General features: G+C 47.2%; 1 protein-coding gene across 1 annotated transcript in view; it reads left to right on the plus strand.

Annotated features, from left to right (window-relative positions):
• Positions 1-23,056, plus strand: part of CCDC60 (coiled-coil domain containing 60) — a 132,892-nt gene that overhangs the window by 98,067 nt on the left and 11,769 nt on the right. Inside the window, exons 5-8 of the mRNA XM_016149549.2 lie at positions 3,486-3,593; positions 10,257-10,347; positions 14,514-14,748; positions 21,359-21,443. Coding sequence (XP_016005035.1) covers positions 3,486-3,593; positions 10,257-10,347; positions 14,514-14,748; positions 21,359-21,443 — 519 coding nt within the window. The remainder of the gene's footprint in view (positions 1-3,485; positions 3,594-10,256; positions 10,348-14,513; positions 14,749-21,358; positions 21,444-23,056) is intronic.

Below are 23,056 nucleotides of genomic sequence, written 5' to 3' on the forward strand. Positions count from 1 at the left end.
TGTGGAAGTGACTTGAGAGTTTCTTGCTCATCTTCCTTCAAAGCCAGATGGGAAAACTGAAGCCGAGAGAGCGGGCAGAACCTGCCAAAGTTCTCACAACAGGAATCCTGACCTCCCGACGCCTGAGTCAGATATTTGTATCAGGTCTGTTAGAATGACCTGTCACCACTGCCACTATTACTACTACTACTACTACTACTATTATTATTATTATTACCTGTTATGCCCCAGACCAGGGATCAGTAACGTTTTTCTTAAAGAGAAAAAGTAAATATTTAAGCCGTTGCAGACCAGATAGTCTCTCTTGCAACTACTTAAGTTTGCCGCTGCAGCGTGAAAGCTACGATGAATGGATGTGGCCACGTTCCAAAAAAAGTTTCATTTGCAAACACAGGCAGTAGGCCCACTGGCTGTAATTTGCCAACTCCTGCCGGAGACTGAAGGCCTCCCTTACTTCTCCTTGGCTGTTAAAAGGCTCTGCTGAATTTGATGACCATATCGGTAACCTACTGCCACGCTGAAGGCCACTTCCAAAGGGGGGTGGCTTAAAACAGCGACTACTTGTTACTGCTCGCAAGTCTACGCGTCGGTTGGGTGGTTCTGCAGGTCCCAGCCAGCTCAGCTGATCCAGGCCGGGTGTGCATATGTGTGTGCCCCCGGCTGATGGGTGAGCTGGACGTTGACTCATCTAGGATGGCCTCATTCACAGGCTGTTGGTTGGCTGGTTGTTGGCTAGGGTAACAGGAGTGACTGAGCCATGTGTCTCTCATCATTCCGGCCTGAACGTATTCACAGCATGGCAGTCGAGAAGGTTCCAAGAATAAGAGCCTGAGCACCCAGTCTCTTGAGGCTTAAGCTCAGAATCTCAGAATAGACAAATGACACGTCCACCATCACCTCCTGGCTATAAAGCAAGACATCGGTCCAGCCCAGACGCAAGGGGAAAGACTCCACCGCCTGATGGGGGAGATGCAAAGTCACATTGCAAAGTGTGCGGATTCAGGGAGGGGTGGAGCATCAGGGCGTTTTCTAATCAATCTGCCAAAAGGCATCAGGGCAGGGCCTGCCTGGTCAATTCTCAAATTCTCAGACCTCATATCAGCCAGCGTGGATCACAATTGGTCAGTCTGTTCAATCCCAAAGCAATCAATCCCAAAACCAGCTGAAAATTCTGAATTGATTTTGGGGGGATCAATTCCATCATGTCAAGGGAGACTCGACCTTTATCTTTAAAAGGGACAGGGGGATGGTCTCTAGGGATGGGAAACGGCCACTCCTTCCCTCTGAGACGGCTGACTTGTCCCTCACAGGCTTTGATGAGGGCAGTGCCTGCCATGTGTCCAGGTTTGCCCTTGGCAGCCAGCATGGGGTGCCTGAAACGCCTTTGTGTGCATTTTTTGAATTCTCTTAGTACAGGAGAAAAACATTGTTTTCTTCTCCAGGATGTTTACACCTACTCTGTTCTGGTTGGTATGCCAGTTTTAACAAAGTAGGCGATTCAGGGGTGCTGACCGCTGGGTGCTGACCGCTGGGTGCTCACCCAGAGTTCTGCACATAGGGGTTTTCTAAACAGGCTGTTGTACACCCTTGGCAGCCCAGCTGCAGGGGCTGTTAGTTGTGAACAGAAGAGGGGGCATCTCCCCAGGCCTTTCGCAACTTTCTGGGGTGATGGTGAGGGGGATAAGCAGTGACAGGCACAGGACCAGGCACATGGCACCACCAGCTGATGCTCTTGGCGAAATCCTGAACATGGTCCAGCGCCCAGAGCTGTTGAAATGCGGGTTACCTATAGGAACCAAGGTGGTGTTAAGGGGGAAGAGAGAGACAAAAACCAGGAGGACTGTGGGCTTACAGGTCTTTTAAATTAGAAGAGAGAGAACAGTCAATAGTCTGTGGAAGGAAGGAAATGAGGAAGGAGGGGACTCCAGAGAAGAAAACGGTGAGCTGCTGACTCTGGTTTTCCTAAGATCTACTGCACACAGCCACCCCAGGACCTGGGGATGGACCATAGGGCACTTGGGGGCAGTTCCTCTACAAGCCCAGTGAAACGGACACCTCTCAAGGGCTTTCCAGGGTAACTCTGGGTGAGCTCCATTCTTGAGCCCAGAGCTTGGGCTCCACCTTCTGAGGTGGTGCCTTCCTGGAAGCAGGGGGGTGTGGATTCCTTCCTGCCCCTCTGGGCATCAGTCCTAGGAGCCCTGGGGAGTATCTTATCAAGGCAGGTGCAGTTTCAGAGAAGTGCAATTACACAGGTCCACAATGGAGGCATCACGCCCATTAGGGTAGAGGAGGCATCCTTAGGGGAGGGAGGGGGGGCAGCTGGGTAAGGATTCCATCTTATTTCCAGAAAAAAAATCCAGCAGGTTAACCCTCTCCTGACCCCACCCTCAGGGTGCCCACTGCATGAGCTTCGTCAGTACCTCAAACAATCAGAGCTCAGGTCCACGAAAGCACAGGTCTCGGGGGTTACCCAGAACCAAGTTCGAATTCTCATTATACCCTCAGGGTCAAAAGCAAGCGTGACCTCAGGCAACTAACTCCCTTTACCACTCTGAGCCACAAGTCCCCTGACTTTAAAGAGGGTATAATCACAGTCCTCTCCTTATAGGGTGTGGGGAGCATTAAATGAGATATTCACATCCCATCTCTGTCACCAAGGAGCTGCGTGACCTGGAGCAAAGTGACTACGCACCTCTCTGAGCCTTGGCTTCCTCTTCTCTAAAATGTGGAGAATGATTCACACTTCAGCAGGCCGTTCAGAGAATTAAATAACAGGTGTAAAGTGCCCCAGTCGATGTTTGGCTTGTTGTAATACAAGAAGACCCCCAAATCAGAAAATAGATGTTGGACACAGTGTGAAACTATGTTTTAGTTACATTTTCAAATAATAAATTCAGTGTGTTTTTCCTCAATATCTAGCTACGTTTGTGGGCAAAGGAATCGTGAATTTAAAAGCAGCGGGTCCGATTGCTAACCTGAGGTGGGGGAGAAGTATAATAAATACACTAGTTTCTCTGTGTTTCCAGACTTCAACCCTCTTAAGGGTATTTTTAGTACTTTTGTCAGATGAACAACTGGAAACCCGTAGGATACTAATTTTCTTCACTCCTCTCGTTTGCCCGAGTCGAGACCTCCAGTTGCGAGATGCCCCCCATCACCTCTCCTCGTGGCACAAATACCCAGTAACTGGGATAGAGTCGCTTCACATCAAACCGTGGCTCTGCCACTTACTACCCCAGGGCCCTGGCACAAGTTCCTCAACTCCCCTGAGCCTCAGATTCCTCATCTGTAAAACGGAGGCAGTGAGCACCTCGCAGGCCCACCGCGAAGGGTTCACGAGCGGAGGCAAGGGAAACGCACGGGCCCGTAACGTGGCAGCAGCTCCCTGACTGGGAGCCAGCCCGAGCCCTGGGTCTGTTGCCATGACTGTGACGAACATTATTCTGACAGGATCCCCCTGTGCTCCCTTCTCTCTGTCTTTGCAGGGAACCCCTCTTCCGCCAGCTCTGTGCCCTCCACTGGCTCCTGGAGGCCCTGACTATCGACCACACCCACCACACCATGAAGCCCTTGATCACCTGCTGGAATCCAAAGTAAGTCTCAGCCCTGTGACCTGCCACCTGCCGTAAGGAGCGATAGACTTGGCCGTGGGGGAAGGAAACGCCTACTCGTTCTTCCCCTCTATTTGCTGTTTTTGGTGGGTGGGCTGCTTTAGGGGTTCTTCTGTGGGCTCTGTGGGCTCCAAACAGGGGTGAGCTGGAGCCCTCACTTGTGAGAGCCAACTGTGTCTCCTCCCAGCTCTGTATTTGGCGACATCACATCAGAAGCATGAAATCGATCAGTTACGGTGGGAGTATTTACACCACAGGAATGCGCCGGCGTGCCACTGGATGCACCGCTAGATTTCTCTCTGCCTCTCTTCTTGGACCGTGTCTCCCCAGCACTACTTTTTATTTGCTCCTCTTCCTTTTCCTCCTCTTCTCTCCTTTCCCTTTTTCCTTATTTTTCTTGCTCTTAAGAATTTTTGGATTTTATGTGTGTGTGTGTGTGTACACATACACACATATATACATAAAATACCAAATTTTATATATACATATGAATGTATGTATATATGTATGCGCACACACGCACACACACACACACACAAACACACACACACACACACACACACACACACACACACACGGCTGTTACTCCCGTTTGACCCAAGGGAGCATTCAGTGTTCTGGTCCCTGAAGCATCTGGGTTTGCTCAGGCAGAAGCTACAGAATCCATTGTCAAGGCTAAGAAAAGTGATAGTTGTATCCCCACCACTGGGGAGGGCCCCAGCAAAAGCCTCGAGGCCCCCGCTGCAGGAAATGCTTTGCACACGAAAGGCAGGACAAGGGACAGGCAGGCACGGAAAGGTGCTGGTTCTTTAAAAGGACTCATGTCGTCTGCTGTCGGCAAGAATGGAACGAAAAAGGTCAAGAACCCTGACTCGAGGAATTGGATTTGCTCTGTGAAAATCCCAAGCCGAGTTAAATAAAACAGTTCCCTCATAAGTTGGAACTCCCCACTCCCAGCCCAATAAGCTGCTGCCAGTTCCCTCTCCCAGCCCTGCCTCACAGGTGAATTCAGTTTTCTTTCTCGTACAAAATCCTGAATTTTAATTAACACCTTCCCCCTGAGGACATTTACCACCCATCTCCCGCATGCCCACTCCATCCCACACCCCATTCATCCCTTGCAACAGAGCCCTGATAAATTAACCTCAAATGCAACCAGAAATATAAACCATGCATCTATTGATAGACCAGTAACTCCAATTGATTTCATGTTTTTGCTTGGGATAAATTTAAAACTGTTGTTTTCTTTGAACGCAATGGTTTATAACCTTTATTTTTTAAGCAACAGAAATCCTTTTTTTAAAAAAAAATGGGAATACTAATAGTTTAAAACAAATTTTTCAAAATGGAGCTTCTATATGGAACAGGAGGCTGGAGGGTTCTGGGAGACCTGGGACCCCCCACCCCTCAACCAAGCCACCCTAGTTATTGCCAAAACATCTTTGTGGCTCACAGAATTTGTTTGAAACTCACAGCCTTAAAACATTTCTCACAATCTTTTCTTTAAAACGAGACTGCTCAAGCAATAAATGAATCTAATTTACTCTTATTAAAATTTTTCAAAAAACTTCAGAAGCATATGAAGTAAGCTTCCCTAGAGGAAACTCCTTTTGAAGGTCTGAGGTGTGTCCTGCCTCCTTCAGATCTTTCTGACGCCTTCCCCTCATAAATATATACAGATACGCAAATCTTTTTTTACAGAAATCAGATCATATTCCATGTATTGTTCCCCCCTTTTTACAACATCTTATGTATATCTTTCCCCGATGGTATAAACAAAGATTTTAGATTTTTAACAATTTCCACATTCCTTTAATAGTACACTTGTATTCTGTGGTATGGGCGAACCATCATTTAGATAACCGCTTCTCGATTGATGGCTCTCAAAGTTTACATTTCAAATAGGTCTGCACGGAGCATCCTTGTGCGTACCTTTTGCACCCGGCTGGAAAGATTTCTGTTGGCTACATTCTGAGAAATGGAATTTCCAGGTCAAAGCAACATCTAATTTTTTTTTTCACAGTTGATTGCTTAGATTCTAAGCAAAGGGCCCCTTAGCAAGTGGACTTCTAATCCCATTTCATCTCCCTGAGCGAGCTACCGGCGGCGACTTCTCTGCCTGACATTTCGGCACCTGTTCCGTCAAAATGGGGCAAGAACATCACGTGGAATTTGGGCTGAGACGATAAAAAGAAGCATCTTTATTTCCTTTGGTTGCTTTTAGAAATGTGCCCATAATGTGACCAGAACACCTGCAGGAAAAAAACAAAAAGCAAACAAACAAACAAACAAAAAAAAAACAGAACAAAAAAAACAAAACGAAACAAAAAAAACCCACATAGTGGTCACGTTGAGAATGGCGGAGGTTCTACGATGATGTGTCAGGGCAGAACCTGAACCAGAACCTCAGCCAGACCTGGTAGAAACACGCAGCCCAGGAACGCCTTCCACAGCAAGTCGGAGTGTTTGTTGCGTTCGCTCTTTCTGGTGAACCATCTGCTCTTGATGGTGGTTTTAGGTTGGGGTCAGTATATGCTGGTGAATGTCTGATCGCCAGTTTAGTTCTCCAAGGGGTGAAAAGCCATGATTTGCAGCCACAGCGGTTCCCATGGTGGAAGCGGTCCTGCTGCGGCTGATGCCAGGCTCACCGACACGATGTCATCGAACGTGCACTTGAGAGGAGATGCACGAGTTCCGTTTTTGGGGAGCCCGTATGAGGCAATTCTAGTACGACACTATTTGAGATAGATTTTTTTTTTAATCATAAATATGGGAGGAGTGGAGATGATAACCATGTAATAATCAAGATACTTTGAAATAGCATTCAGTGTCATAAACAAAATCGACAGAGTGACGTGATACCGACGGAGAGGGTGTGCGTGCGGGGGCCACCTTTAAATTGGGTCTTCAGGGAAAGACTCACTCAGCAGGCGGCGTTTGAATGAAATCTCTGATTTCGCCTGCCCTCCTCTTGGCATGGGTTGACGTGCATTCCTCCACTCCTGTACTCGAGTGGACATCTCTGTAGGAGTCAGGGGGGACGTGGCGGGATGATCGGCGTGCACCCGTCACTCAGGAGACAGGATAGGGCGACCTGGGTGGGAGGTCCCCAGAGCTTGGATCTCTATCCCCTCCCTGGTGCAAAATCAGCAGTTACCTCCGTTCTCCATCTCAGTCACGGACACGTGACTGCCTCCTAAACTGAAATAACATGTTTCCCACCCTGAAAAGCAGGTGTTTTACCCCACCCAAATATGGGCTCAGAAAGAGTGAAGTATTTGAGGAAAATTACTCTGATTGCCACTGTGGAAAGACATCTTCAAGTGACTGAAAGGAACAAAACGTGCTTGGTGGGCAGAGTTAAAAGTGATGCCACAGAGCTCAACGCCCTCTTCGCTTGATTTCTGGCAAACAGGTTCCTCCAGAAGGCTTCCGCAGGTAGAAATTATGGTCCAGAAATCGCAGCCACTTCTCCCTCGTGGATCCGCCCAAGTGTCTTGTTCCCTACCCTCTGGCAAGCCACACTGAAATCTCTGTTTAACTGTCTCCAGTCCTCTGGGCAAAGCATCCCACCAAGTTCTTAACAAGCCCCATTTCATCTGCGCAGCCCCCCTCTGACATAGCTAATACCAGTCACCCATTTTACAGATGGGGAACACTGAGGCTCAGAGAGGCTAAATAACACAACTGCGCACAGCTAGGAAGCAGCAGGGCAGACGGAGGACTCAACCGGCAAGTCTGCCGGATTCTTGAACCCAGTCTTAACCAAGATACACCACTTTCCTGGTTCTGATGCTCAGAGAGACATGTCTGAGGTCACAGACCGTAAATCAGGGGCATCGATTGGGTAACCTAGGCTAAGCTGCCATAACGAACAACCTCGAACTCTCGGCAGCTAAATGCAACACGGTTCATTTCTTGCCCATCCTACGTGTCGCCAGCGTGGAGCTCTGCTTGTTAAGAGTCACCCAAGGGCCCAGGCTGGTAGGAGCGCCATCTCCACACCGGCTTCCACCCTCCTTTTCCGTGCAGCAGAAAAGGGAACCTGCCTCGGGGACTGGCACGCTAAGTGCCACAGGCCACTTTCACACATGTATTTTTGAACGAAGCAAGTCACAGTACTACACCTGACTTCAAGGAGCCCAGGGACCTGGGACCATCCGGCGAATGGCACCGATGACCATCCCACCGCGCCATGGGAAGGAGCCCCCGCTTGCTTTGCCCTTCTCTCCGACAAGGTGTGGAGTCAGCCCGCTGTGGACGACAAAACTCCATCCATGGTTTATTTATTTCCCACCGCCTATTGATCTTCCCTTTTGGTTTATTTGCTACTGAAAATGAAACATCAGAGAGACCGATCCTGTCTAACCAGGCCCTTTCTTTATCAACGGCTTTGCAAGAGCAAGGGAGGAGGGCCTTTTAAGATCTCTGGGAAGCTTGCTGCATTTTTTGCTCATTTAGCCGGCTACCCCAAGTTGCAAGAGATTTCAGGTCATCTTGGAAGTCGGTATTAACAGAAGGCCTCCATCTTCCAGATCTGACCTGAATGTTTAAGATTTCGAAAGCCTGGCTGGGACCAGATTTAATTTTAAAAGAGGAAGGGGGTTGCTTTTGAACTTCAATAAGAAGGCTGGAGGCACAGCAGGGTACCGGTAGCAAAGGGAAAAAGCAAAAAGCCCTGTGGTCTTAAAAGAAACGCTCCAAAGCAGAAACGCCAGAGCTTCCAGTTGGGTAGCCATAAATCAGACTTCAAAAGTGCCGCTAGTTTAAATATTGTTTATAGGACTGAACTATTGCTGCTCCTTCCTCTGGCTGGATTTTAAATATTCCCTAATTCGATGACTCGGGGGAGAGGCAGATAGAACCAACGTTAAATGAGCTTCACCGTTAATTATTCAGAGGGCATTTTATTGTGTAATCAAACAGAAAGTCTTACAAAAGGCTTGGAGGCACATTCTCACCCCGCCCTCTCCCCCAGCCTGACTTCCACTTGGGCTTCTGGGTGCATTTCTTGCGTTGTGGCTGTGAGCTGGTAGGTGCGCGATACTTTCTGTCGCCAAAGAGTGCGCACACTCTCCCCGTCTGGGCTGCTAAAGGCCTTCGATTCTGCTACTCAGACCCCCGATGCCACAAGAAGCCAGTTTTAAATAAAGTTGATCTTGACCACCTTTTGCATCCTATCCCCGGGCATCTCCCCCAAACACTGGCACTAAGTAGCCCCTGATAACTTCAGACCTCTGTCAGCGCCTCCCCACCGCCATCAAAACGGGTCTGGCCATCTCTTTCACCCAAGTCCCTACCCTAGGCTAAGGGACAGACAGCCAACTGATTTACAGGATGCCAGCCATCTAAAAAGTCCTTTCTGCAGAGAAAAGGGGATTTAAAAAAAGAGACTGGATGGATGGATGGATGGATGGATGGATGGATAGATAGACAGATGAAAAGGTAGATGGATACATGCATGCAAGGAAGGAAAGAGATCAATAGATCAATCAATAGCCAGGTAGAAGTAGTTGAGAGAGCACACACTGAGTCTTCCTGCTTGTGTATCATGAGACATCCACCACCCCATAGCCACAAATCCATAATCCAAAAGGCTCTGAAAACTTCGGTTTTCCATCATTCATTTGGCAGCAGTATCTGACATAAACCAAACAGATTTGGTGGTAAAACTTGATTTGAAACTATTTATATTCTTTATTTATCCCTCCTCGTGTGAATCTCCTTATATATCATTGCGGCGAAATTAAAGCATTTGATTACAGGATGCTGCCTCAGACCCCACGGAAGCATATTTCCTTTCCAAGATGCCAAAATTCTAAATTTGGTCATACATCTGGTCCCAAGGGATTATGGGCCATGTCACCAACAGAGACTGCTGGGGCTTCCGTCTCATGCACACAAAGTTCCCAGCCCACAGGGGAGGATCCAGGTTTTGTGGGATCTGAAGCTTATTTAACTGGGGCTGGGGGTGCTTTAAGAAACAGAATACAAAATTACAATACAAAGTTAGGTACAGGGCCCTGGAGGGACCCACGCAATGAGGGTCATTCGATTCATAGTCTCTTTTCTCATCTGTAAAAAGGGATGATAATGACTATATCACGAGGCTTTGTTGATCCGATTCACAGTGAGAATGCACAGAGGCACCTTGCGTACAACTCCCTATAGAAATTTCGCTCAATAAACTCCAAGCCAGGGGTTTTCATTGTGCAACCCTCCCCGCAAGCTCCCCCAAACCCCACCCAGTCATTCTCTCTGTTACTCAGAAGTGCTCCTGTCTATGGCCATACCACCCTGAACGCGCCCGATCTCGTCTGATCGTGGAAGCTAAGCAGGGTCGGGGCCTGGTTAGTCCTTGGATGGGAGAGGCACTCCTGATGGGGAGACCCTCAGGCATCAGAGCAGGCCGGGATTCAGAAACAAACTTGCTCTTAGCCGTGGTCCCTCCTAATCTCCATTTTCACTCAAAAGACCCTGCTACGGAGAACTGTCCCTCCCACGTCTTCGTAAGTACAGGAGGGGGAAAATATATTATTAAGAGACGAGCCACCTCCATCGTCTATATATTGCATTTTCTTAGAAGAACTTGTAATAAACCAAGACTCTGAAAACTGAAAACTCATTAAGCTGTTTCTCACCCAGGGACCCAGGCGGAAGCAAGAGCACGATAAAGAAAATCATTAAGGACAAGTCCATGGGACAGAGGTGGGAACAATTCGTCACAGGGCCAAAGGTAACAGACGGCACGCGACGGCACTGCCTGGCCACCGGCCCCGACTTGCGTGGCAGGCCTTTTTGCCAATCTTCCCTCCGACGGCATTCTGCCTTTTCTAGTTGGTTCTCTGAATGAAGGGAAGTCAGAACCGCATGCTGTTGGATGCTTTTCATAAATTTTAATGAAAAATGGTTATCGGGGGAATTATAGGAGAAATGACATTTGGGTGGACATCACTTCATGGAGAAGGGGGGGGCAGGGCGTTGAGGAGCAGCTTCATGGGAACTTACGAGAAGGAAATACACTCGCCTCACTCTATACTTTTAATCAGTAACAGTCATTTTTCTACCCGCCCGGCTGCCCCCTGCCAACTCCTCACAGAAAATAAGTGATTCAATAGACAGGGTTTTCTATACACTAGAACATGTGTTTATTAAGAGAATATCAAGAAGTCTATCCTTTTCCCCCAAAACTATTCTTAACACCAAATCTCCCAAATTCATCTACGAAACAAACAAGCACCACAATAATCATAATGGCGAGAGGTGATTTTTAGACATGTAAGGATAACCGAGAAAGCACACAACTAGACCATTTGCTAAACCTGATCCCATACCCACCGTCTACTTCACAACCCTAGGAGACAAGATGTGAACTCACCCTGAAAACATTAAAATGCTAAGTATTGTCGTGGTTAGAGAATTTTTAGAAGCTACTTTTTGCCATAACGACAACGGGCCAGGTTGTGCTAAGGAAGCTAGGTCGTCCTCCTAATAATCCCCTGGGGCACTATTATTATCCCCAGATGGGAGAGGAGGACGTTGAGGCTCAGAGAGGTTAAGTGACTTGCATGAGGTCACACAGCTGAGTAATGAGAGCCAAGAGTTAACCCTGGGTCTGTTTATTAAACACTTTACTAAACACTGAGCCTTCGAACGCATGTTCTCCATGGTTATATCAGGATTATAATGGCCCCTCGTGAAGAGTTCACCATTTTCTTGCTCTTTCATCAGGCTGCCCATAGCTCTGAGACATAAGAGCGTTTGTTTTTCTAACAGAAAGTTGCTATGGAGATATCGTGTGCATCTGTCACCAGAGATGCACACGAAAAGCAGCAGGAGTCACAGAACTTTAAAAAAAATGTCCTTCAGGAATATGCACAACTAAAATCAGAGGAGGAGAGAGTGACTCGTTGTACCTGAACTCACAAAACGAATTCCCCGTTCCAGTCTGTGGGTGCGGCATGATCTGCTCTGAGGGTGGAGGAACCCTAAATTAGGAGTCAGGAGACCTAGCTCAGCCACTGTGACTCAGTTCACTGTGTGGCACCGGACAGGTCCCTTCATCTCTCCTGACCTCAGTTTCTCCACCTGTAAAATGAGCACTTTGAAAGAGAGGCTCCGATCAACTCACACAGCAAATGATATTCTTCTGTATATATCGAGCTTGCCAGCGCCAAGGCCATGTTCATAAAGAGCCTGGCGAATTGAGTAAATGGAAAAAAAAAAAAATCAGGCTGAGGAAGGCAATATGGAGTGGTGAGGTCTGTGGCAGACAAGCATACTCCTGTACAGCTAAAGGCAAGAACCACTGCACAGGTCTAGCTCATTTCTGCCATGGGAGAATGGGAACCCAGGGCTGATCATTCTCAGGAACGACCAATAGCCTCGGTTTTCATGTACGAAAAAAAAAATCCTGGGCAGCTAAACACGGGCCAGAGGTTTGGGACCCCTGCTCCTGAGAAAGTATAAGGAACCACTGCAGTCACCGGTGAGGTGGAGCACAGAAGATGCTTAACAGTGCTCCTGAGCGAGGTACCAAAAATAGAGAAGGAGCATTTGGGGATTTAAGTCAATTCGGAGAGAGTCAGTTCAATAAAGGGCAAGCGAGATGCTGAATCTGCTTGTCACATGCCCCCACCCCCATTGTACTCTTCTGCCACTCTCAATTAATCAGGAGTGCCAGACTTTCACTCTGGATTTCCTGGCTGAGGTTGTTAACTGAATTTTAATTAATGGAAACTTGAGAAGCACGAGATAAAATCCTAGCCCAAGGAAGATACACACAAAACTCTGGATATGGAAAGCTCTTCTGAGATCGTCCCAGTCCCTCCTCTTTGTTTTACAGATGAGGAAACTGAGGCAAGGCAGAGTGACTTGCTCGAGGCCTCCCTGAGGTCCCCTGGTTCTGAGTCCAGGGCTCATTGCAAGACTCCAGGCTGCCCCCATGACGCAATCTGTCTAGTCTTTAAAAATGACATTGATCTAAAGAGCCTGGTTTTCAGAGCCAGGAATTCAGATGGTGTCAGTTGAAAGAAGAGGAGGCAACTTCTACATATATCATACCCGAGCCCTGATATCATGTCTCCCTAGGGCGGCGGAGAGTAGAAGAAATTTCCATCAGTCTAGCAAGCTCCTGACCAGTTGCAATGTCAGGACAATGGGGACACTGTATCGAGCTCCTAATTTATCCAAGAAGAGAACGCGCCAACTGTTGGCATTTGCTTTTGCTTTATCGGTCATTTTGTAACCCACATGTCCCCTTGGAGATCTGGTTAAGCCTGGTTCAAACTCCAATTGCCCAGTGGGTTACACTCTGAAGCATTCTGTCATTTGTGCGAAATTTCACTAAAGATTTGGAAAGGGGAATAGGTCACAGGAGAGATCACATCTTAAGCCTGACAGCCTTCCCCATCCCTCTTCCTCCCTCTTCCTCCACTGTGCCACCAAGAAATCCTTCCCCTCTTCTAATGCAGGGAAGTTCTGCCTACACTCAGGGCCCTACAAGGTAGCCAATGAAAAAATTACTTTTGATCATATACAGTGGACTCCCTGAAATGAATCCGACTGGATACAATTCTCTCCACCCTGTTAGATATTTGTTAAATGTTTGTGTGGCTACAACTTCTCCCTATCTCCTTCCCTAGGGTATCAAACAATATGAGTTTTATCTCAAGAAGACCTCAGTCTGCCCTGTAATAGCTTTCATTTTAAGTGTTATCAAATAAAATTGTTTCTAAGAATCAAATGTAATCTATAGCCCAGGCCCATATTGAGCTCTTATTCTGGAGCAGCTGAGGGCCTACTCTTCCCCCACCATAAGCCTGGTATTTTAAAGGTCATAAAGAATCAACAGCACCAGATCAGGGTCATTTTCAATGCCACCAAAAAAAGGCTTTTACGATATTTTTAAGCAAGGCATAATAATTAGCTTTGGCATTAGTCTGACCTGTGTTTGAGTCCTGGCTGTACCACTTGCTACCTATGTGACCTTCGGCAAGTTAGGAAGCCTCTCTAAGACTTGGGTCATGAGTTAAATGAGGCCATGACCCCACATAGTGCATTCTGAAATAACACCAGTTATAACACACACACACACACACACACACACACACACACACACACACACCTGTAACCAATCCTCTCTGACTCCTTTCCTTCCAACAAAAATCCGTGTTCCCCTTGCAAGACTTTTCCTTCTTACCCAGACCTTCTAGGACTTGTTATCTAGACCCTCCTGGACCCGCCATAACCATGGGTCTTCCCCCAAGAGTGCCACCCCACTAGATGACTGCTTCCTCCTACTCCACCTTCTAAAGGTTAGGCTTAGAATTTCTCCATCTTATGTTCTTTGGAAAACCCAAATTAATACCCATCTTCATTCCTTGAGGCCCAGGCATCAACATGGAGAACAAGGAGTCGATGCATGCGATTTGGAGTCAAAGCCAAGATGTAGCAATTAGAACCATCTTCTTTCACAGGTTAAAAAGCAATCCTGATGATTATTACTCTAGGTCACGGTAACATCACTGGAATTTGTGTTCAGCTTCTTATAGTAACTGTTTGGGCAATCATGGGACTCACTAAATAGAATAAGTCTCATCACATTTACTTCAAGGAATACATGTCTTTAAATTATCTCAATTTGTGACAGAAGGTAATTCCACACTGAGGATGTATCTCATAGTGTTTAGGAAGAGCTAAAAGGAATTCACATTCAGAGCCAGGCTTTCACTTTTTCTTTCCTTCCTTCCTTCCTTCCTCCCTCCCCCGCTTCCTTCCTCCCCTCTTCCTCACTTCCTCCCTCCCTTTTTCCACCTTTCTTCTTCTTTCTCTTCTTCCTTCCATCTTCCCATTCTCCTTCTTTCTTTCTAAAATCCCCCCTTTCTTCTCTCTCTCCTTCAGAGTAAAAAATTCAAAATTCCTGCACCACGTGCCACGAGCCGCAAACTAAGCCGGCGAGGCTCCACACTCAGTCTGTCTCGGACTAGTGGGGGCTCCTCTCCCCAGAGCAGCATGCTCTCCATGAACCCTGGCTCCGATGAGCCCCCGAGTGTGATCAACCAGGCAACGGGCAGCAAGGACATAGAGGACAATGAATCGTCTTCAACCAAGCCAGACGAAGAACCTCTCCATGTCAGTAAGTACTACCTGAGGCTTGTGCAATCTGCCCTGACACTATGCCTTGAAGCCAGATATCAAGAACGCTTCCTGGTTAACTTCTGCTTCCACTCAACTAAAAGAGACACAGGGGTCCCTTCACCCTGCGCTATTTCCTTGGACCCCCTTTGGTTTACACCAGGGGAGATCAGAAACATATCCTATAACCTGAGTGACTCGGAGCCATTTCTCCTTGGGAGCCAGACGCTGGTCATCAATGTCTTTATTTAAAATGTTAATAATATATTATGTTTAGCCCAATTTATAAAAAAAAAATTATCATTTCAACATGTAGTCAGTATATAAAAATTATTAATGATACATTTAATATTTTTTCTTACTAGGTTTTGAAATTCCGTGTCTATTTTTAACAGATTTTGACTTATAATTTGCATACCATAAGATTCACTCCATTCGAGTGTATAATTCAATGATTTTTTTTTTTTAGTAAATTTACAGAGTTTGATAACCACAATCTAATGTTAGAACATTTCAATCCACCAAAAAGAAACCCTCCAATCCATGGGCAGCCCCTGTCCTTCCCCAGCCCCCACCCCCAGCAACCACAAATCTACTCTCTGTCTCTAAGGATTTGCCTTTGCTAAACATTTTACATGTAGAAGTTGTATCACCCTGTGATTCCCCACTCTGGAACACACCTTCACAGTGTGGGACACAAGTTCTTTAGAAAATCTGTTGAAAGCATGATGGGTTGGAGTAGGTAGAAAGAAAAAAGAGAAAGGGGCATGAGAGAGGTGAGGTGGCCCACTGCACCCATGTTGACTTTGCTGCACGAGGCACCGTGTCCGCATCTGCTGCGCGCTCAGGGGCACCCACGCCGGGGCCTGCCTTCTCAGCCAGGGCTCTTTCGCAACATCCAGATGCCCATAACGACCAGGCCTGGGTTGAGCTGAGCAGACAAAGACTGGGTGTATTATAGATTCGAGGAGGTTGGGCAAGAGATCAAGGTAGACCAGAAAGCCTGACTGCGACCCCTTGGATGATTGGATGACAAAGGACCAAGAAAGGTTCCAAGCCCTGAAAAACTGTTCACTGAACAGAAGTATCATTTGAGACGGAGAGGAACAAAGATAAGCTATCAGCAAATGCGTGACCTATGGATTTCTTGAACCTTCTTTCATTCAATACCTATCTCCCGATCAGCTGTTGAATGCCTGGAGAGTTACAGCACCTGACCTCCCCAAGCTTACATTTCAGAAAGAAAAAGAGACAATAAGTAAGAAAACCATAACTAGCAAGGCAACTGCAGATAATATTTGATATAAATGAATGAATGAATGAACGAATGAATGAATGAAAAAACAAGAGGTCGGGCTAGAGAGAAACTGTTGGTGGGAATGGGGCTACTTTAGCCAGGGTCGACGTCTGAGCTGAGACCTTGAGGATATGAAGCCGGGGAGGGCGGCAGGGGTCAGAGCATTAACAGGATCTGCAGAGCGAGGTACGGACTTCAGAATTATCCCAAGTGCGACAGGAAGTCTCTGGAAGGTTTTCAGTATAGGAGTAACAGGACCAGGTTTTCTTTTCAAAAGTGCCTGTGTGGTTATTAATGATATAGTCATGCTGTGTGTCTTTCAACTCTGAAAGTTTTGCTCTTGAATGAGAAGAACGGAGACGTGTCTCCAGCTTCAAGACACATCCTCGGCCCCAAAACTTGCAGATGGCTCTCCCAGTGGCAGTCTGAGTGCTGAAGGAAGGAGGGAGCAGGGGGAGAAAGGGACTTTGTGATGCCGGGAGGGATGAATGGTGCCATCTCTCCAGGCACCTGAGGCCTCACAGACCCTTCCCCAATGGCCACCTTCTCCCCAAATCCACCCAACTGCCAGCCCCAAACGGTGTTATCACCTAAAACTCTTTTGAACCCTACTTTCTTCATTCCTATTGCTTTTGTCTTAGTTTTGTCGTAGAGGTAGACACATAGGCTAGTTCCTGACACTTACATCTGTGTAGCATGCAAGGCTTAAAAAAAAATAAAAAATAAAAACAGAAGGAGTGGCTTTTTAAGATTGAAGGATTTAACATAAAATTTCTGATTAAAAAAAAAAAAAAATCACCCTTGTGGCAACAATGGGCCTCGACCCTGCATGACAACATTCAACTGGAGCTGTCCCCCTCGGGGCATGTGCTCTCTGGTTTTCCACAGTCCCCGCCCCTCCCCAATCACTCCACTGCTCACAACTGGACAGGTGTATGGCCACTTCTTGCCTTGTCTGCCCTACTGTTTTGCTTAGATAATGATAATGATAGTGGTTCAACAGCTAACACTTAAAAGGACTTCTATGTGTCAGGCATTCTTGTAGCTTCCAGCATATAGATAATTTGCCCAAAGTCGCATACCGAGTAAGTGATGGAGCCAGAATTTGAATTTGCAACCAGATTATCTGGCCCTCAAAGGTCTATGCTTTACCCAACTCTCTAAAAAAAAAAAAAAAAAGGGAGAAATGAAAGGCCAAGAGAGCATCCTGATGTTTTCTTACATGGCAATCACTTCTGGTACCTGACCCATGTAGGCACCTAAGTTTGGGACCCCCTTGTCCAGATTTTCATCACCTCTCACGTCGATGACAGCACCAACCTCCTAATTAGTCTCTCCACTCCTTGTCTTGACCTCATTTGCCCACAGATTCTTCCCCATATTGACCCCGAAGGAACTTTCTAAATTAAAAATCTGATATAGTGCTCCCCATCTTTCAAGGACACCCCATTGCCTCTAAGACATTGCCTCTGATCTTGCCCCAGACTGCCTATAACAGGCTCAGCTCTTGCTACTTCACGCCTTACACCGGGCACTCCGACCTCATCAGAATACTTTCTTCTTCTTAAACAATGCATATACTTTTGTGCCCTCCCCTGTCTGCAATGCCCTTGCACCTCTGACCCTTCAGTCTGGTAGACTCCAACTCAACCTTCGAGACTCAATTCAAAGATCTCCTCCACCGTGACGTCTTCTCTGACTCTCCTGGATCCCTTCCTCTCAATTCTCTTAGTACAGTGTAGTTGCTTTTATTGAGTGCTTAATTTTAATTTACAACTACCTCACACTGTATTGGGTAGGAACTTCTTTTGGCTGCATACAGATTTCTGAAAAATAATGGCAGGAAAAAAAGATGCAAATTTATTTTTCTTACTGATTAAAGAAGACCAGTCCATGGCTGGTAGAATGGCTCCAAAAGATTGTCAGGAATCCTAATCCCTTCTGTCTTTCTTCTCCGCCATGCTTAATACTCCTTCATGATCCAAAATGGCTGCCGGGACCCCAGTCGTCATAGCCACATTGGAGTCTGGAAGCAGAAGGAAGTTGGCAAAGGGTAAAAGTACCCAGTCCCAGATGAGTTTAAGCAGACTTCTTAGAAGCTCCATACACTTCTGCTAAAATCTCATTGCCCAGAATTTAGACACAGGGCCATGCCTGGCCACAAAGAATGTAGGGAGATTAGATTAGTAAATGTTTCCCTTGCATGCACACGTGTGTGTGCGCGTGCACACACACATACACACACACACGCACGCACACAAAGTATATGCAAGCACTCGGACACAGACACACATTATTTATTTCATAATTTTTATTATTAAGGAAAAAAGGGAAAAGGCACGTGAGCTCTCTACAGGTGTGGAACAATGTCTTACTCACCTTCACCCTGACACACAGTTGATGCACAATGGCCAGGAAATGCATTTCTGCCAGAGACCTACGTCCCAGAGATAAAGTCCTCCTACTCCCGCCCCCTCACCCTTTTCCTCTGTTTACACTTTAACCTCCATCCCATTTGTCACAGCCTCAACAAAAGTAGATTAATTTCCCAGACTTCCACTGCCTTCTAAAACCTCCGCAAAATTGATTCTGAATTCATGAATCCAATTCTGAGAGACACATCATTTGACCAAGGTCTAATTTCCAGGGCTGGCTGCATAATGAAGTCTTTGTGGGTGCAAATCGCTGAGGACAGCAGGTTGTGGCCTCTCCATGGACTGATCCCCTCCCCCAAATCAATGGCGGGGGGATTCCTAAGGAACCAAAGTTCAGGCCGATCCTTCTGCCGATCTTGAAGCTCCCATCCTTAGAACTGCTAGAGGAGAAACTCGCTTAGATAACAACTCAAAAAAAGAGGGGTCCTATGCTATCTAATGCCCCCCCAATCAAATTCCATACAACAAAAAGACCTCTTCTATTTTCCCTCAGATAGAGGAAGAAATGGGTTTAGTCACTTAAAACTAAGATCCTCAGACAGGCTAGAGAAGGAAGACGGAGGAAGGGGGTCAGAATTTTTCCTTCGAAGACAGGGTTTGGTATTTGAAAATATGGGATGCCATTGTCTCAAGCAGTGTGTAACGAACAACACCCCAAAAGCCCTAGGAACTGAGAACCGAGTGGGTGTCCTCTGAGTGTGGGCATCCATCACAGGGCCGTCGTCCTCGGAGAAACTCTCCTTTATAGCACCTGTACCCTTTGCAAACAGGTCTCTTCTCCCAGGTACGCTCGACGAGCAGAAGGGGCCTCACAGCCCCAAGGCTTGGTTCTATTTCACACATATCCAATCTTGGCCACGTGGATGGAGATGAATGTTGGGGGCCACCATTTCTGCCCAGAGGCATTACTGGCAAGCAGAGAAAAAAAAATCATGGGGAATTAAGTGATGTGTGGAGCTTTAGACACGATTCTCTAGGAAAGCAGCCCAATGTGCCATTTGGGGTCATTTGCTGGTATCCACCTGCCCCCACCCCCCACCAGGCTGGTGGAGGAGAAGTCAGGTGTTGCTGCGTGGTTTTCAGGGAAGGGGAAGAAAGTGGAGGAACCAGCCACAGCTCCCTCACTGACAGGCTTCTGGACACACCCCAAGGAGTCTAGCATGTGTGGCAGCAGGGGAGGTAGGCATGATTAAGACAAAAACAAAGGTCAGATTGAAGTCGAATGGAATTATGACCACACACTCCTAAGAAAACAAACTACTCGGGAATGAGGAAAGTGGAGTGGAAATGGCTAAATGTTGATGTTTATCACAGCCTAGATGGCTCCAAGGTCACTAGCACCCAATAATTGCATTCGTAGATGGGGCTAGACACAAACAGCCTTGGGAAGCACTGAGCTTTACCCTTCCAGGTGTGGCTCCTGAGATAGGAGCTTGAGCTGACGACAGGCACCTACTAAAAGTGAAAAGTGTCTCTGCCGGCATTGTCCTCCTCTGTTGACACCCCAAATCGAACTCGATGTCTCCCAAATCTTTCCCTCATTTTCTCCTTAGTCATTCAGGTATTTATTCAGCAATAAATTTTGACTGGGGCCCATAAACGACAAGCACCGTGCCAGGTACTCGCAAATCTGTATCCATAAAAAACGCTTCCACGCCCCCACTTTTCTTGAAGCGCGCAGCTTATTCCCAACACAGTTCATTTTTGAAATTCTGCGAGTGTCACCGTATTAGTTTCCTAGAGCTGCCATGACAAAGTGGCACAAACCGGGAGGCTTACAACAGCAGGAATTTATTGTCTTACAGTTCTAGAGGCTAGAATTTGAAATCAAGGTGTCAGCAGGGCTGGGCTTCCTCGGACACCTGTAGGGAAGGACCCTTCCTTGCCTTTTCTGGCTTCTGGTACTCGTTGGCAAGCCTTGGCAGTTTGCCTTGTAGATGTTATCATCAGTCCAAATTCTGCCTCTGTCACCGCATGGCCATCTTCTCCTGTGTGTGTATCTCTCTCCCCTTTTATTATATTGGATCGGGGGCCCACCCTCCTCCAGAATGACCTCGCCTTAATGAATTACATCTGCAATGACCCTATTTCCAGGTAAGAATGTGAATAATTCCCATGCGGAAGTCCATAACTTTTGAGAGGACATAATTCAACCCGGAACAGTCAGATATAAAGAAATATTTCTACACTAGGTAAAAAATCAACAATATTAAGGATGGAATAAAAGTCGACCAATGCAGTGAGGTGTGGTGGGTGCCATGGGGAGCTGGAGAGTACCCGTCTGGCTGAAGGTCACGGCCAGCGTGTGGCAGGAATAGGCCCACCATCTCAGATTCTTTCCCGGGGAAGCCAGAGGTCAAGGTCTGGAATTTTATGTGAAACCTTCCAGTTTAAAAAGATTGGCATCTACAGCGAATCAAATCGAATGTATCTGTGAGTGATATTCGGCCCGTGGATCACCAGTTTGGAACATCAGGTCTACGGGATCAGAGAGGGTTTCCTGAACAAGACGATTTCTTCCCGGAGTTGCAAACAGTTCTCTCTGGCTACAGTAGAGTTTAAGGTGGTGGGGTGGGCATGAGATGAGACAGGAGAGAAAAAGAGTAGCCTGATCCTACAGAACCTCAGGGACTATGCAGAGAGATGTAAATGTTGCCCAAAGCAAAACGGAGAGGGTGTTAAGCCAGGGAGTGACAAGGTCAGATTTAGGACCTACCAAACACTACAAGCCGCTGCTGCTTCTGGACCCCAACCTCATCCCTCTCCAGCTCCCCAACAGTCAGAAGCGGAGGTGACATCAAGCCGGGGGCTGGGCCCTGCCCTACACGGTCCTGTCTCAAGAGAGCTCTCCCAACGGTGACCTCCCATGTTCCCATCAGATCTGCAGAAGCTCCTGGAGATGGTTTGGGAAGAATCCCGGAGGACGATTATGATGGATAACGAGACACAAAAAAACGTGCCCAGGTATGTCCTCTTGACTTCTAGGGCGAGCAAAGGCTAGCAGAATGACAGCGGTGACAGCGACAATAGCAGTTCCCAGTCATCGAGCATTGTCTCTGAAATGAGCACTGCGGGGTGTGGACTTCCGCGAGTATCATCTCCCCAGGTGCGTAGGACCACCCTACAAGGTAGGTGTTATCATCTTTATTTTACGAGTCAGGAAATGAGGCTCAGAGAAGTGACGTCACCTGTTCAGGGTCACCCAGCTAACGGTATGACCGCGACTTGAACCCGAAGCTTTCTAATTCCGAAAACCATTCTCTACCGCTCTGCTGCGCTGTGTCCCAGGAGTCCTTGGGCTGTTCATTCATTCCGTTAGTGAATATTTATAAATATGTGTGGGCTAAATACTAATTAAAGAGGGAAGTGCTCTGGAAGGAAAACCCAGACCTGTGAGAATAAATAATAGGAGTATCCAATCTCAGCTGGGATGGGGATCAGGATCTGAGAACTTTCCTCCAAGGAAGAAACTTTAAGCTGAGATTTTGAAGCCTGATTTTTAGCCGGTCGAAGTTGGGGGTAGGACAGGGAAGGGGCAGAGGAGAACAATTATAGGCAGCACGTGTGCAAATATGGTCAAAAGGGACCATGGCACCTTCAAGGAGCTGAAATGCAGCCAAAAATGGATGGGAAGAGGTGCGACTCCGCTGGGGACCTTGGAGGCCTCCCCGAGGATTCTGATGTCGATCCTAGGAGAATCAAAACCCCTTTGAAGTTTCAAGCCAGAGACCAATGTGATTGGCTCAGGGGGTCACGCTTGAATCTGAAGTGTCTTCCTTCTGGTGGGAAGCCTCGTCCACAGAGTGTCTGACCTCTAAAAGCCTTGGCGAGCACACTGGCTGGAGCTGGAGTTCCCTTCCCAAGTGCTGGTCCCTCTGAGTAAGCAAATTACTGCCTGGAAATAAATGAGGCACTAGAAGAGGTTCATCATCGCCTTCTGACCACTGAGATGCCGGCTATGACTTATCGGTTATTGTTATTGCCATAATTACAGCCCACCAAGCACTTTTACATGCATCACACCCCGCCTCCGCTCGTAATGATGAATTTGTCTGCTCCTGCCTCAACTCGCATCAGGGCGCCGGAGGGTGGCACTTGCAGGCACTCGAAGACCATGCCGGCCCTGAAGGCCCTGGGCACTGTGCCTGATTTACCAGCATTAGAAACAGATGATAATGATGAAACATTAGCTCCATGAGGCTCCTTCCTTTGTAAGAAGTCATAGTGTGAACATTGGCTTTGTTTTTTTTTTTTTTTAATATTATTATTATTTATGCCTACAGCACTTGGTCTTCCTAGGTGGTCTCTCATCCAAGTACTAACCAGGCCCGACCCTGCTTGGCTTCCGAGATCAGACATCAGGCTTGTTCAGGGTGGCCTGGCTGTCGACCATGGACCGTGGTTCCACTGGGGCACAAACCCAGGACATTCTTCATGTAAAGCAGACGTGCTAACCGCTACACTATGGAACCACGTCCGAACACTGGCTTTGGAGTCAGACTTCTGGGGGTTCAAAGCCTAGTGCTCTTGGCTTTTCTCTAAACCTCAGTTCTCTCATCTGTGAAATGAGATTGTCC

Source organism: Rousettus aegyptiacus, unplaced genomic scaffold, assembly GCF_014176215.1.
Source record: "Rousettus aegyptiacus isolate mRouAeg1 unplaced genomic scaffold, mRouAeg1.p scaffold_m13_p_5, whole genome shotgun sequence".
Taxonomy (NCBI): domain Eukaryota; kingdom Metazoa; phylum Chordata; class Mammalia; order Chiroptera; family Pteropodidae; genus Rousettus; species Rousettus aegyptiacus.